Source organism: Haliotis rubra, unplaced genomic scaffold (genome assembly GCF_003918875.1).
Source record: "Haliotis rubra isolate DU_JTF1 unplaced genomic scaffold, ASM391887v1 Scf379, whole genome shotgun sequence".
NCBI lineage: Eukaryota > Metazoa > Mollusca > Gastropoda > Lepetellida > Haliotidae > Haliotis > Haliotis rubra.
The window spans coordinates 900,182-916,499 of record NW_025767056.1 but is presented as its reverse complement, the minus strand read 5'-3'; the positions used below and the strand labels follow the sequence as shown (position 1 = coordinate 916,499).

The 16,318-nt window shown below is 41.0% G+C and overlaps 1 protein-coding gene and 1 long non-coding RNA gene across 2 annotated transcripts; both read right to left on the bottom strand.

Annotated features, from left to right (window-relative positions):
* Window positions 1–253: 253 nt before the first annotated feature.
* On the bottom strand, window positions 254–7,473 carry LOC124286214. Its single transcript, XM_046722556.1, has 5 exons — window positions 7,387–7,473; window positions 6,365–6,477; window positions 4,331–4,473; window positions 2,785–2,934; window positions 254–2,345 (listed from the first exon to the last, which is right to left on the bottom strand). The coding sequence occupies exons 1-5, from the start codon at window positions 7,423–7,425 to the stop codon at window positions 2,209–2,211; spliced, it is 582 nt and encodes a 193-aa protein (XP_046578512.1). The 5' UTR covers window positions 7,426–7,473; the 3' UTR covers window positions 254–2,208.
* A 14-nt stretch (window positions 7,474–7,487) lies between these two features.
* Window positions 7,488–10,620, bottom strand: LOC124286216. The gene is made up of 3 exons (XR_006900982.1): window positions 10,579–10,620; window positions 9,166–9,316; window positions 7,488–7,509 (listed from the first exon to the last, which is right to left on the bottom strand). It is a non-coding gene; the product is annotated as an uncharacterized LOC124286216 (long non-coding RNA).
* Between the last annotated feature and the right edge of the window lie 5,698 nt (window positions 10,621–16,318).

Below are 16,318 nucleotides of genomic sequence, written 5' to 3'. Positions count from 1 at the left end.
TACGAAGAACTCTGCAGTGGTAACTGTGTGAACCGAGATTAGATTGGTAAAGTATCAAATAAATGGCTTTAGAATAAAACCTTCATGAAATGGTACTTGAGAGGCAAAGCATTTTAGGATCAGCAAGGATACAAATGAATTCCTGCAAGAATATCGAATGATTTATCTAATTCCCATAACATTTTGTGGATAGCATCACTCAGTGTGTACAACATATTAATGTTTTGGGAGAAAATATCACAATGGCTTTTTCATAACAACAAATTAGTGCTCAACAACTTCCAACATAACATTTTTTTAACACTTTTAGAATATCTACATGTTACTGTGCTACCACAAACAAACACACAACAAACAGACATAATTTGCATATATATTCAACATCTCATTTGCATAAATAACAAATATAGTTTTCAGGCCTTGCATGCCTAGCATCATGGCTATAATTGACCAGGATGTGTTCGGAATACTGTAATGTTCCCCTCAACATTTAAATTCAGTTCAGAAACTTTTCAACTGTCAAGAAATGACAGCAGTACCATCGTCAGATAATGATGTCTTTGAAGTGACCTACAGTATCAAATATAATTGATACTAAAAGTGCACGTAACAATATTGCATAATGAATACCATATCACACACACTGTAAGTGGTTTTTCAAGTTGTGCAAGGACTACATGTCTATAATACTGTAACAGTTGGGTAATGATAACATGACCATTCATCATTATTTACATTAGGCCAGACCAATTTTATTTCTGGTTTTACGAATTTTTGTCCCCAGAAAACCTATTTTAAAGGCAGGAGGGAAAAAAATATCACCAGTCAAAGCAAAAACCCACATGAGTTTTTCAAAGGCATTGTTTTTCAAGTTCACACTCGCTGATTTCTAACATAAATATTGTTAGATAATTCAGTTTAAAGTCTCTGAGAACAGATACCAGTGTTTTAGTGTAAAACAAACTGCATTGCATAGTTGAAGTCTCACTCCGTGTATCTTAACATTAGGATTTTATTTTGAGTGGGGAAAAATAATTTATAATTTTTTCTTATTCTTTAAAAAATACGACCGGTGGATCTGTAAAACAAGAAATAAAACTGGTCTGGCCTTACATTATTTCTTTAAAGAAACATTTTCATCACACATCATAACTTCTAACACTTTACATTCAAACTAATTTTTAAGGTCAGTTTCTGTGAATTGGAAAGTGCGAAAAAAAAGACTGAAGTTTTATTCTTAGATGATTATTACATTTTGATTTAAAAGAAGTTAAAAAAAGAAAGTCTTTTGAACTTCACTTCATGAAACACACTGGGACAGCATATATGGATAATATAGTAATGAAAATTCATTCAATGTACATCATGCCAGATTATGTAACATTTGAAACAATTAAGAATTGACTTCAATATTGTTTGAATTTTATATGGTATCAACATGGGCTGTTACAGTTCACTCATGTATTTAGTGAATTGAACCCTAAACTTTCATGAATTCAATTCATTAATCATGATCACTAGAATCAAATATTCATGAACTTTTGAAAGGAGTCGTTTTATTTGACCTTGGGTGTTATTTGTCAAAGTGAGAATTTTTACTTGAACTTGGGTGTTATTTGTCAAAGTGAGAATTTTTACTTGAACTTGGGTGTTATTTGTCAAAGCGAGAGTTTTTACTTAAACTTGAGAGTTAAAGCAAGATATTCAACACTGAACATCCTCAAGCCAGGCAGGATTACACTTAACAATCTTCTATAATAAATTTGACATTAATGACGCCACTGGTCGTTGTCACGGTAACCTAACACCATCACCATGGTCAAAACATGATAAAGCATTTATTCTGCTATTGTATCAATGAAAATACTGAATGATGTGTCAACTGATAAGTCATTGTTTTATAATTTCCCAATATTCATATTTGTTACCCAATATTCGTGACATGTATCATATTCGACTCATCGTGGAAACATTGCAGCCCTAGTATCAGCCTAAACACTTGCGTGCAGACTTTACATGCAACCCAATCTTTGCCCACCATATCAGCCATTAAGTTGACAGCAGTCCGTTGTCTGTTTATGGAAATATATAGCCAAAGGTTTGCCGGTTACCCAAACAAATCCCATGGAGTCACTCACAGATTAATATCTGGGGATTTGATTTTACCGGAGACACACTACTAAGGTGACAGATTTGTGAAAGAATCCATTAATCCTCTGATATAGATGTGGATGTGAGCCGTGATGATTCCCGCGTCAAGGTCTTGTCTTCGGCTGTTGTTGTGTCGACATCTCTGGTTGGTGGAGTCTGGCGAATGGACGACCCTGACGGACTCTGGGGAGGTTCTGATGAAAAGGTGGAACAGATAAGAGTGAGTGAGTTTAGGTTCATGCTGCTTTTAGCAATATTCCAGGTCCTGTTGCCATGGTTACGTGCAAAAAAAATACTAAAAATTCCTAAATATCAAAAGGCACTAGTTGACAACCTTTTCTGTGTGTGTGCATTCGTGGATGAGTTCCTATTCATTTTAGAGACATCGTCTGAGCAAGAAATTATTAAAGAAGGACAGATACAAAAAGTGTCAACAACGTCTTCATCTCATGCGTAAACTGAGAGCTTTTAATGTTAACCCATCTGTGATGTCATCTTTTTAAGTAGCATTTATTCAGAGTATTGTAACATTTTCCTTCCATTTGTAACACAAATTCCTGAAAAGGCATTAAAGTATTATTCTATTCTATTCTATAACTGTAACAGAATATATTGTCATGTTGTGTATGATACCTGTTCCTCCTATTGGGGGTAGAGGGGGACTCCGGGGGTGGCGGAGGGACCGTGGTATCTCCATTTCGGTGTCTGACAGTCGCACCTTCTTCATCCCAGCACTGGAGGGATGCTGCGGGGTGGTTGGGGGGACGGAGTCACGGTGAGTTCCTGTTGACAGAGTTTAACACTGGAGTCAGCAATATGACATGGGGAATGAATGCAGCCTGTGGAGTGGAGTTGAGTGGAGTGAGTTGGGTTTTACGCCGCTTTTAGCAATATTCCAGCAATATCACGGCGGGGGACACAAGAAATGTGCTTCACACATTGTACCTAGGTGGAGATTCGAACCCGGGTCTTAGGCAGGACGAGCAAACGCTTTGACCACTAGGCTACTCCACCGCCCCGCAGCCTGTACCTTGAGACACAACATAGCTAAGCACCCGAAACAGGTCTTGCAAGAAAAATTAAAGTGAGTGAGTTAGTTTTATGCCATTTGCTCCAATATTCCAGCAATATAAACCTGAATGCTGCTTCTCACTATATATTAGACATGGCTTCTTTTCCTGGAATTACCGAGGTTTTTGTTTGCTCACAGGTTTTACTTTTCGTAATTCAGACCAATTTCCCGGTTTTACTATTTGTAAGTTAGACCTCTTCCCAGGTTTTACTTTTTCCTAACTCTATATTAACATCAACATTCAAATTCAGATGATATGTTAGTGTTTGAAATTAATTGAAAAATATCGCCAAAGATCAACTTAAATTTGCAAATGTTTTCCCTAGCAGGATTGGAACCATATATTTCAGATTCATAAGTGGACGCTCTACCTCACTCACAGCCACCAGGCCGACAAAGAACAAAAGTTGAATTATCTATTTATAGTTAGGCCTACTGTCATTCAATTGATTTTACTAGCACTCCAGTTACTGTTATGTAGCTTCATTACATGATCATCTAATTATCCATCATTGACGGATTATATGTATAATAAAGCACTCCTCCTCGGTTATGGTTGGGAAAGTAAGCCCTTGACCATCGGGTGGAGAGAAGTAAGACCTCGGTCTCGGGACTTACTTTCCCAACCATAACCTCGGAGTCACAGCAGGGGATACTACAGATTGACTTCACATATTGTATCCATGATGGGAATCGAACCCGGGTATTCACGAGTTAACACTTTAACGATCAAGCTACGCCCCCGCCCCTAGAAGCATCTTCCAACTTCTTTGCTGCCAGCTGCTGACAGAGCAGTGTAACATGTTTCTCTATCATAATGATAATATTTCTTTCCAATGAACCAGAACTGAAACATATTTGCTTGAGGATAAAAACACAAAATCTATGCCTGAGAAATGTCTGTTCTGTCACAGGATGAATTTCTTTAGCCCAATTTGAACATGAAACACAAAAAATGGAATTCACACATGGTATCAATGTGAAGAAGATTCAAACCCGAGCCTCTGGGTGACTGAGAACCCTTTATCCACAAGGCCACCCCACCACCCTGGTAGGGTTAACAGAATCACAGTGATGAGTTATTCAACATTTGATTATTGAACAGACCTGAGGCTGATCTTGGTCTACTGGAGGTTGTGGTGGTGGTGGTTGGCGTGGCAACAGGACGGTTGACCGTCACATACGACCGCAAGTTGTTTTGTGAAGCATTGACCAGTCTGTCCTCAGTCATTGGCAGGGGAAGGCGGGAACTGAGGACCAATGGAAGATTTTATGAATTACTGAACAGGTTCAGACCAGTGTTTTAGTTTCTTTGTTTATTGTTTAAGCCATGCTTGGCATTGACGGCAATCAACAATCGAGGGATCAACATCATGAGCATCAATCTAAGCAGCATGGGTCAACCACGTCAGTAACACTGACCACCTGATCCTGTTAGTCGGACCGCCTCCGTGGTGTAGTGGTTAGAGCGTCCGCCCGGAGAGCGGAAGGTTGTGGGTTCGATCCCCAACCGCGTCATACCAAAAGACATTAAAATATGGTAGTACTTGTTGGTCCCTGTCTGGCGCTTGGCATTAATGGGTTCAGCAAGGACTGGTCGGCTCGGAGTCAGTATAATGTGTCCGAGTCGGGTATTCATGCTTCACTGCGGCATGGTATCTCAGTGGGCTAGCACTATAAAACCAGCTTCAGTCTGGGCTAGTACAAGCAGCCGCACATACACATACACACGCACGCACGTCGTCATTAGAGCGAAATATTCTCAAGCACGACGTTAAACCCAATTTCACCTCACCTCCTGTTAGTCACCTCTTATGACAAGCATGGGTTACTGAAGACCAATACTAACCCGGATCTTCATGGGTCCAAAACTGTTGGGATATTGACACATATACACCGAAGATATACAGCAGATTTAGACCTCATTTGTGTTTAAATTAATTTCAATGAATGTATTTTGGACACAAAGACGTTCAGATCTTCCAATGTTTTAGAATCGCTTGGTTATATTGTTTCCTCTCCACAAACAACAGTCGCTCTACATGTGCTATATCCATGTACTGCAGTGGCTGCCTCAACAGGATATTCTTGATACATGTTCGGGGCTGTACTTAGTAACTATTGTGCCCTTCTTCTATGGATTCCTTTGTTAGATGGTGTGGTGAAATGGCGTTTAACGTCGTACTTGAGAATATTTCGCTCATATGACGACGTGCATGCGTGTGTATGTGTGGCTGCTTGTACTAGCCCAGACTTAAGCTGGTTTTATAGTGCTAGCTCACTGAGATACCATGTTGTGTTTCCGCTGACTAAATTATTTATCTGACACTGTGTCTGGCAACCTAAAATTTTACCAGTCATGAATGAAATTTGCCGGTCATATCCTATTACCGTACTGTAAGTACTCATTTTAAAGTTATTTTTAGCCTGGGTATTTCCGAAATATTACAATTTTTGCGACCATGAAAGCACAGCCAAGGCTTTCCATTTTAATACATTTATTTACGGACACAGTGTCCCAAACAAATTTTACCGGCGATTTTCAGGTATATACCGGAGAACGGAAACACTGCCATGCCATGGTTAAGCATGAATATCCCACTCAGACACATTAAACTGACTCCGAGCTGACCAGTCCTTGTTGTACCCATTAATGCCGAGCGCCAGGCTTGGACCAACAAGTACCATATTTTAACGTCTTTTGGTAAGATGTGGCCAGGATCAAACCTGCGACTTTCAGTTCTCTGGGTGGACACTTTAACCACTACACCATGGAGGTTGTCCCTTTTGTTAGAAGGTGTTGTCCTGTCATTGATACACCTTTCACTGGGGCACCGGTCAGTTTAACAAAGGAAACTATGGAGACGAGACCAAAACTTGGAGGTTCAAGACTACAGACCAATGTGACAGGTCAAATTATGTTTTCCTAGGTGATCACTTTTCCAAATCAGTCCATCTTGAACATACAATTGTCTGTAATGTATATTATATTTTTATCATTTTTTTTACTTCATCTTCTGCATCATTACAAAATAACCCAAATTATATCCCAACAAGAAAACAAAAAGCACCTGTAGAGACATGAATAGTTAAAGACAATAAAAAGTTGAAGTGACCAATCAAAAGCATTGTGACTTATACCTGATGTTGTTCTGACCAATCAGCATCCTGTTTATATCCAGCTCTAGTATCCTGGGAGTGTTGTACAGACTTAGAGGGTCAGCAGACACATGTTTAGCATGAGATGAGGAAAACTGAAACATCAATTTACGGTAATTTATCAGAAAAATGGTGATGGTGTAAATGTGGTTTTGAACAGGGTAAATTGCATGTTATAGGCAGGTGATGTGAAATGGAGGTTGTTCTGTCATGTTGGAAAGGTGAGGTGAGGTGAAATTGGGTTTAACGTCGTGCTTGAGAATATTTCGCTCATATGACGACGTGCATGCGTGTGTATGTGTATGTGCGGCTGCTTGTACTAGCCCAGACTGAAGCTGGTTTTATAGTGCTAGCCCACTGAGATACCATGCCGCAGTGAAGCATGAATACCCCACTCAGACACATTATACTGACTCCGAGCCGACCAGTCCTTGTTGTACCCATTAATGCCGAGCGCCAGGCAGGGACCAACAAGTACCATATTTTAACATCTTTTGGTATGACGGGGCCGGGGATCGAACCAGCGACCTTCCGCTCTCCGGGCGGACGCTCTAACCACTACACCACGGAGGCGGTGCGGAGGCAGTCTGTTGGAAAGGTATATGCTGAGACTTAGGTTTAACACTGCTTATAGCGATATTCCAGTGGAATTCATGGCGGTGGACCCCACAAAAATGGGCTTCACACATTGTACAGTCTACACATGTGGGGAATCAAACTCAGGTCTTCAGCGTGACGAGTGAACACTTTAACCACTAGGCTACCCTACCAGAACTAATCAGAACTATACGTCTGCTTCTTTGATGTCTCCAGACAACGTCACCGTTTTTCAACTTCTTATATTGTTCATTTTTGGCTGTTGATGTTGATTTCGTAAGTTCAAGTTCAATTTGGTGCACAGAACATGTTTAGTCTCAAATGCAGGAGTACAATTTGTGAAATGAAGTAGCAATTGAACAGTGTGCTGTTCTTAGTGTCCTTGTCTGATGAAGGCAAGTACTTACACTCCAGGTTTGTCGAGGAGCTTGCCCCACCCACGACATGGATGCCCCCGCCACCCCTCCACTGTCTCCCTCCAGGGGGCGCAGTGGTTCCGGCCGTGAGGAGGTGGTCGACGCTGAACTGATCTGGAAAAAATCGAACATTTGTGAATTTTACACTGAAGCTATACATATATGCTAGCAATTCAGCAACATTCAGCATCAAGGATGAGTGAGTGAGTGAATATGTTTTTACGCTGTTTTTAGCAATATTCCAGCAATATCACGGCGGGGGACACCAGAAATGGACTTCACACAATGTACCCATGTGGGGAATCAAACCCGGGTCTTCAACATGACGAACATCAAGGATGAACTTTAAGGTACTTATGTAATTATTCTGATGTTACACAATAGTAACTATGGTAACACAGATTAATTATCCATGTCCTTAGTTTCTTACACTGCTTCAAATTTGGTTCACTTCAAAACCTATGGTATGAATACATGTATCACACCTTAACCACAAAGATATGAACATCACAACATTATTGTAAGATATGTATGATATAACTTTAATCTGGAGATATGTATGATATTAGAGTTTTCTTGACTATGGAGATGTGTATGATATCACAACATCCTATGGAGTGAGTGAGTGAGTTTTGCTTTACGCTTTTAGCAATATTCCAGCAATATCACGGGGCGGGGACACCAGAAATGGGCTTCACACATTGTACCCATGTAGGGATTCAAACCCGGGTCATGGCATGACGAACATGGATGCTTTAACCACTTATGTAATTATTCTGATATGATATCCCACAACATCCTATGATGATATGAAAGATATCATATCATATCACAACCTGACTAGGAAAGAAATGTATGGTTTGACCAGAAATACACACATCTCCACAACATCAGTGTAAATACAACAACCCGGGTACCCCATAAGCCTCAGCATATATTTTGTTTGTTGTTTAATGCCACACTCAGCAATATTCCATCTACGTGGCAGTCTGTAAATAACTGAGTCTTGACCAGACAATCCAGTGATCACCAGCATGAGCATCTACCCGACTGGGACACGGTGACATGTGTCCACCAAGTCAGCGAGTCTGACCACCAATCTCACTAGTTGCCTCTTACGACAAGCATGGGTTGCTGAAGACCAATTCTGACCTGGATCTTCATGGGTCGCCTCTTACGACAAGCATGGGTTGCTGAAGGCCAATTCTGACCCAGATCTTCATGGGTTGCCTCTTACGACAAGCATGGGTTGCTGAAGGCCAATTCTGACCCAGATCTTCATGGGTTGCCTCTTACGACAAGCATGGGTTGCTGAAGGCCAATTCTGACCCAGATCTTCATGGGTTGCCTCTTACGACAAGCATGGGTTGCTGAAGACCAATTCTGACCCAGATCTTCACTGGTCACCTCTTATGACAAGCATGGGTTGCTGAAGGCCAATTCTGACCCAGATCTTCACGGGTCGCCTCTTACGATAAGCATGGGTTGCTGAAGGCCAATTCTGACCCAGATCTTCATGGGTTGCCTCTTACGACAAGCATGGGTTGCTGAAGGCCAATTCTGACCCAGATCTTCACGGGTCGCCTCTTACGACAAGCATGGGTTGCTGAAGGCCAATTCTGACCCAGATCTTCACGGGTCGCCTCTTATGACAAGCATGGGTTGCTGAAGACCAATTCTCATCGGAATCTTGACAGGTTCTCAATATGTGTACACAGCACCATGTTAGGGAGCAAGGATTGTAAGTTCATCTATGAAAGGTCATCTCACCTTGTGGTATGCCCGACTGCCATCAAGGGGTCTGATGTGGGAGGAGGGGGTTGGAGCAGGAGCCATGGAACTGACCGTCTCACGGATGGGGGAGGCTCGAAGGGGTCGGCCTGGACGGGACAACTTCCCAACATACTTCTGCTTCATCTCTCTGTTGGGGAAGATAGACAAGATTCTACAACTACCATCACCATTATTCTACCGGCATGTGACCAACAGATCGTGGTGCAGCTAGGATGCAACTATGATTATCAAGGGATGCAACTATGATTATCAAGGGATGCAACTATGATTATCAAGGGATGCAACTATGATTATCAAGGGATGCAACTATGATTATCAAGGGATGCAACTATGTTCAGTAAATTGCATGAATCTAGCCCAGAGGGCCATTCATGTTCCCCAATAAGTTACCACTTTCAAAACCTATTCCATTTAAGTCCTTTCAAGACATTGATCACATCAAAAGAAAAACTGTGCTTTCTTAGAAATATATGATAATTCTACATAATGTCCTTATGCAAAATTGGATGCAAACATCATAGAATCATGATGATTTAACAATGTAAGTACAAACTCAAAGGAATTCTGACAATGTTGAAGATCATTGGTTTTTACAGTTATGCCTGGGTGCAATTCAAGGATTACGACAATAATAATGTCCATTCAAACACATAAATAACAATATAGGAGTAAAGGGGTCAAGATCACTGCCTGAGAGTGAGTGAAGTTTAATGCCATATCACAGTGACAGGGGGATTGAGTATGTTTTTTAGCAATATTCCAGCGATATCACGTTGTAGGACACAAGAAATGGGCTTCACACATTGTACTCATGTTGAGAAACAAACCAGGGCCTTTGGCGTGACGAGCGAACACTTTGACCACTAGGCTACCCCACCGACCCTCACTACCTGTGGAATAGTGCAGGCATGATAATAGAATTGTTGTGCGACATCAAGCAACGAAAACTTAATGTTTAATATGAATTGTATGAGTGAGTGAGTGAGTTTAGTTTTACGCCGCACTCAGCAATATTCCAGCTATATGGCGGCGGTCTGTAAATAATCGAATCTGGACCAGACAATCCAGTGATCAACACCATGATCATCGATTTGCGCAATTGGGAACCGATGACATGTGTCAACTAAGCCAGTGAGCCTGACCACCCGATCCCGTTAGGTGCCTCTTACGACAAGTGTGGGTAACTCACAGTTCATTCAAACCTGGACCTTCACGGGTTATGAATTGTATGAGCATCCATTGCTACCATTACGGAATGACAAGCTTACTCTTTTCACGAAACACCTGGTTTCATCAATGGCATTCCATGATCCATTCATATACTGACAGTTTGTCTTTAAAGCCAAATGGAATCTGTTGAGGCAGATACTCCACATGTTTTATATTTACCTCCCCCTGAAGGAGTACATGGGTTTGATGAGGAAGAGTCCGACTCCTGTTCAATGGAGTCCAGCGTCTCCATCAACATGTTGGCCAGCTTCAGTCTTTCCGCACCCATGTCGTCCATGTGCTCCGCCCACTTTCTCGCTCGCTGGAACACAAGCGTGTCATTGTCACCGGATAGATAATATAACTGCAAATAATCTTGTCCACAGCATAATTGTATTTTGCTAACTTACTTACACTGACAGACAGAAATAAGGGCAGATAATTCTTTTGATAGTATCATTTTAATCCACACGTTACATAGACATAAAAAAAACAGATCAGACACACAATGACCCTACAGTGAGTGAGTGATCATGAGTTTAGTTTTACACCGCACTCAGCAATATTCCAGCTATATGGCAGCGGTCTGTAAATAATCGAGTCTGGACCAGACAATCCAGTGATCAACAGCAGGAGCATCGATCTGCGCAATTGGGACCGATGACGTGTCAACCAAGTCAGAGAGCCTGACCACCTGATCCTGTTAATCACCTCTTACGACAAGCATGGGTTACTGAAGATCAATATTCTAACCCGGACCTTCACGGGTCCTGACCCTTCAGAGATCTATGTTCTACATAAAGGCCATATAAAGATCCTTCTTCTTTGAACCCTGTGACCAACTTCTGGACCAGTGAGTGGTCTTTGTAAACATGATTACAGAGGAGCAGGATCATACCTCATTTTGAAGAGCCTCCATCTTGTCCAGCACTTCGAAAACATTTTCATTCAGGCTCTCACTCTTCTTTACATTCTCTGAAATAAACAAAATCATTGATGGTGACCACAATAATTTATTTATTTCTTCTGATTATCATTATGCTTCATACTATGTAGCAGAGAGGGTTTGGGTGATCCTGGCTCAGTCAGGCTGGTAATGCTCACCTTCAGTGTGCCTAGTTGAACCCACAAAAACTTCCTGGAGAATATGGAAACTCGCAAAAAATGCAGCCTTCTGCATTACCCAGAGAATCAGAAAGGCTGTGCTCCCGGTGGAGAACCCGGGCACTCTCCTGATCTGGGCCAAGAGATCAGGAGGTACCAAACCCAAGGGCATTGAGAAAATCGGTGAGTTTGACGACAGTGTACTTGGGATGCAAGCGAGACCTTTCAAAGGCGAGGCCCTCATACTTATCATGCTTATCTAGAACATTGTCAATCACATTGCTCTCAAAAGGTAGAGAAAATTCAAAGAAATTCATTGACTTTATCAAAAAGGACAAGATCAGGGTTACTGGCAGGACATTTCTAAGGCTGTATATGGCCCTATTCCGAAGAAGTGTGAAAGCATGATTTCCCATGATGCCCTGGACATGTTCAGGGTCGTACCATGGCTGGACCACAAGGTAAAGCCACAGACATGGCACAGGCGGTAATAAAAGCAACTAGCCATGCCATCATGTCCTGCCCCACAACAAAGCCCATGTGATACATGTGGTCTCACCTTAGGCAATTGAGTTTGTTCAAACTTGCCTCTGGGACCCAGCTGAAAATGGGTACCCGGTGGGATAAGTCATGTGCCTATTAACCTTCTAGCACCTCACAGGCAGCTTGGGTTAACCGGGGTAATAATAATCAGATTGCATCGCTTTGAGCGTGCCCTTCTGTGGTGCGGAATTCAGAGCATTACAAATGCCCTTATTATTATTATTATTATTAAGATATGATTATTGTTGTTGTAGTTGTTGCTGCTGGTCTCACCTTCTATGGCCTTCATGCGACAATGGTGTATGTACTTCCTGGCAAGGTGGGCGAGTCTCTGGGCCGGCAGACTCACGTACTGGCTCATCTGACCCACTGCATCCTGCACATCAGAGTGAGAGAGTGAGTGAGTTTAGTTTTACACCAGTGTTAGCAATATTCTACCTTTTATCTAATGAGTTTTTAAATGGTATCTAACATGGGAAGTATTGTTAGGTTTCTGCTATATTAAAGGCACCTGCAGATCAAACATCAAACCTATTTTGAAGGTCATCATACATCCACACAATACAACCAAAAAATTCACAAATATATTTACTCTCAATCAGACAGAATGTTAGGAATACTGTGTCGTCATTTGCAACAATTAAAGTATAGCCTTGATCTTGACCTTTAGCCAATATTCTTCAAATCTGACCTTAGTGTGACCTTTGTCATCTATTGATATTAATTGTATTTCACTAACAGATCCGAAATTTATACAAAATAGTTTCGTTGTATATGACTGGCCCACTTTTGTAAGGAACGAACTGCGTCAGCAGCATGGCATGAACTGAGGCGCCATAACGATGGGAGACACATCTGAACGTTATCCCTGACCTCTCTCAGTTACATTGACCTTCCTCGGCAACCTTGACCTCAAGGCTGACAACCTCACCTTGTATCTCTCGGCTCCAAGTCTGTCGTCCAATACAGCTTTCTTCATTATCTTGGCGTTCCTCTCGGAGTCAAGTCTTGTGAACATCACGGATGTTTCTGGAGACGGTATCTGTTGTCTCTGTCAGACATAAATGCTCACTTAAGAATATACTTTATACTTTATATTTATGTGAAAACTCAATTTCTATTAAGTCCGTTGCGTACAAGTACACTTGAATTTTTGTAAATACTCAATAAATGTGATCTAACATACACACTAAAAAAAGTCAAATCTTACCAGTGGATAGATAACATAACTGAGGTATATTGAGAGGTTCTATTTCAAGACATGAACATGACAACTTGCAGTCTTTCTTATCGTTTCTCATATCACAGACCAAATATAAATAACAAACACTAACATTTAATCTTTATAATATTTTCAAAATTAATGGAAAATTGCAAAATACCCAATTGAGTTTGAGTGAGGTGAGTACAATTTATTGGGTTACCCAAAGGAAAATTAGGATACCAAAATTGAGATGAACAGAAGTGAGTGATGTAAACTCAACAACCCAAAACGTTTTCTGTAGCTCTTGTTTTGGTTTTATGTAAGTACACTGTGAAAATGTATGTATGTGTGCACACGTTTGTATTCTTCTTTTGTGCCTCCATAAACTGAAAACTGTACTCAAGTCAGTTCTCATGAATAAGTACATTAAAGATACTGCATAGGCTGCTGACTACATCATGAACATGAAAACCAATGAGTGAATTGAGTTTTACGCCCCCCTAGCAATATTCCAGCAATATCAAGGTGGGGGACACTAGAAATAGGCTTCACATATTGTACCAATGTGGGAAATCAAACCTCGGCCTTCGGTGTAAGGAGCGACCGATTCAACCACTCGGCTACCCCACCGCCCCACAAAAACCTAAAGCAACAACATGAAACAAGAGACAAAAAGACAACCCAAAACCTAACCGTTTTATTATAAGGCAATCAGAAAGTATTATGCCAATTTTTGCTGTTCTGGTTTATGAAACATTTACACAAACAAAATGGCTTGGTCAGCTGAAGAGATCCCATGTAATCACTAGCAATTTAATTCTTAAAGTCAGAGATATATAGCCAGAAATATCAATATGTTTAATCACTGCAGGGACAACATAATTGTGCACTGAGAAACGGGATCCTCCTGAGGTGCTGGTAAAATCTTCCTCATCATCCTCAAACTGAATGATGCATACTCTGTTTGCAGTGAAAACATACTGATGAATTTCATTTTAAACAAAAAAGTAAATCAAATAAAGTGAAATTAAGATTGCAAATCCTCATAACTTTACCTTGCCAATTGTTGGTTTGTATTACAAGGGGTATGCACCATAAATTGAAACAATGTGAAAAAGCAGGGTTGGTCTAAGTTAATGCTCATCACCTACCGCACATGCATTTGTTTCACTGTTCAACTACTCCTCATATACCCTTGTAATAGAAATCAATAATAGTGGTTTGAATCTATGATCATTTGTTAAACAACTATTATCCTAAGTTGAATAAAATTCTGAGATTTAAATGCTCATTTGGCAAGGTAAAATTATGAGGTTCTAATCTTATTTTCACTTTATTTGATTCACTTTTTAGTTTAAAGTGAAATTCATCGGTACGTTTTCACAGCAAACAGACTATAAATGTTGTTAAATGTTCACATATCTTCAGCAGTATTCCGATGGCCTTAAAATAACCAAGTCCATTCATTACTGATGTCCAGTACAATAGCTATAGCACACTGGGTTGGATCTCCAGGTAGTCATGTACATGTACAGAAACACCACTCCTTTAAATGCAAATAATTGGAAATCATAAAGTAGAGGATGAAATGAAATCCGAATTTTAGCATCCATGGCAAGATATGAAAGTACTAAGTGGCAGAATTCAAAGTCTGCTGAGTCAGATAGAGCTAACCATTATCTGTCAGCCTGGACAAAGCTTTCTACCGTTACCAGACCGTGAAGATGCGGGTCAGAATTGATCTTCAGCAACCCATGCTTGTTGTAAGAGGCAACTAACAGGATTGAGTGGTCTGGCTTGCTGACTTGGTCAAAACATATAATCATATCCCAGTTGTTTGATCGATGCTCATATGAGTTGATCACTGGATTATCTGGTCCAGACTCGATTATATACAGACCCCCACCTTATAACTGGAATATTGCTGAGAGTGGCGTTATACAACAAACCAACCAACCAGCTAGTGAAACCAGATGCATGAAAACTTCCATGAATTGTGACAGAGTGAAACCATATCTAATGGCTGTAGAAACCTCTTGTGGATCTATCACTTCAAAAATAGTTGAACAGTGACGGCTTCCAATAAAGTAAAAAGTAAGCTCTAATTACCTGTGCAAGAACTGGGGTGGCTGACCTTGATCTTTTGGCTGACCTGCCAAGGGTAGACAACTCTCGCTGAAGGTCATTGATGGTGTCCTGCATCTCCATCATGACTACTGTGTTGTGTCTGGAGTGAGTGAGTGAATGAGTGTACACAGTTAACACACATGATCATACTGCAGTGTCACGCAAAACACACACAACCAATTTCAAACAACAAGATCAACCATTGTCACACAACAAGAACAACCATTGTCACACAAGAACAACAAGAAGACAAAGTCATCAATATCTCCCACAATGGCAAAATACTCTTTATGAATATGTCTACTAGTTATGATTATGTCAAATGTTTTGGTGTGTACATGGCAAAGTGGAAGGAAAGTATTGAAAGATTTTTAAGTTCTGCTCCAGAGGTGAGGTGAAATTGGGTTTTACGTCGCGCTGGAGAATATTTCGCTCATATGATGACGTGCATGCGTGTGTATGTGTATGTGCGGCTGCTTGTACTAGCCCAGACTTAAGCTGGTTTTATAGTGCTAGCCCACTGAGATACCATGCCGCAGTGAAGCATGAATACCCCACTCAGACACATTATACTGACTCCGACCCGACCAGTCCTTGTTGTACCCATTAATGCCGAGCGCCAGACAGGGACCAAAAAGTACCATACTTTAACGTCTTTTGGTATGACGCGGTTGGGGATTGAACCCGCGACCTTCCGCTCTCTGGGCGGACGCTCTAACCACTACACCCCGGAGTTCTGCTCCAGAAAGGAGCACTACCACCAAATTCAGTCGAAGCCAAACATGGAAACACAAAAATATTTTATTCAGAATTCCAAAACTACCAAAAGGCACCAGTACACGACCAGACCTATCTATGTGCCAAGTTTGGTGAAGGAATAGTGAACGGTTTTAAAGTTCTGCTCCGGAAAAGGGCACAACCGCCAATTTCAGTCAAAGTCAA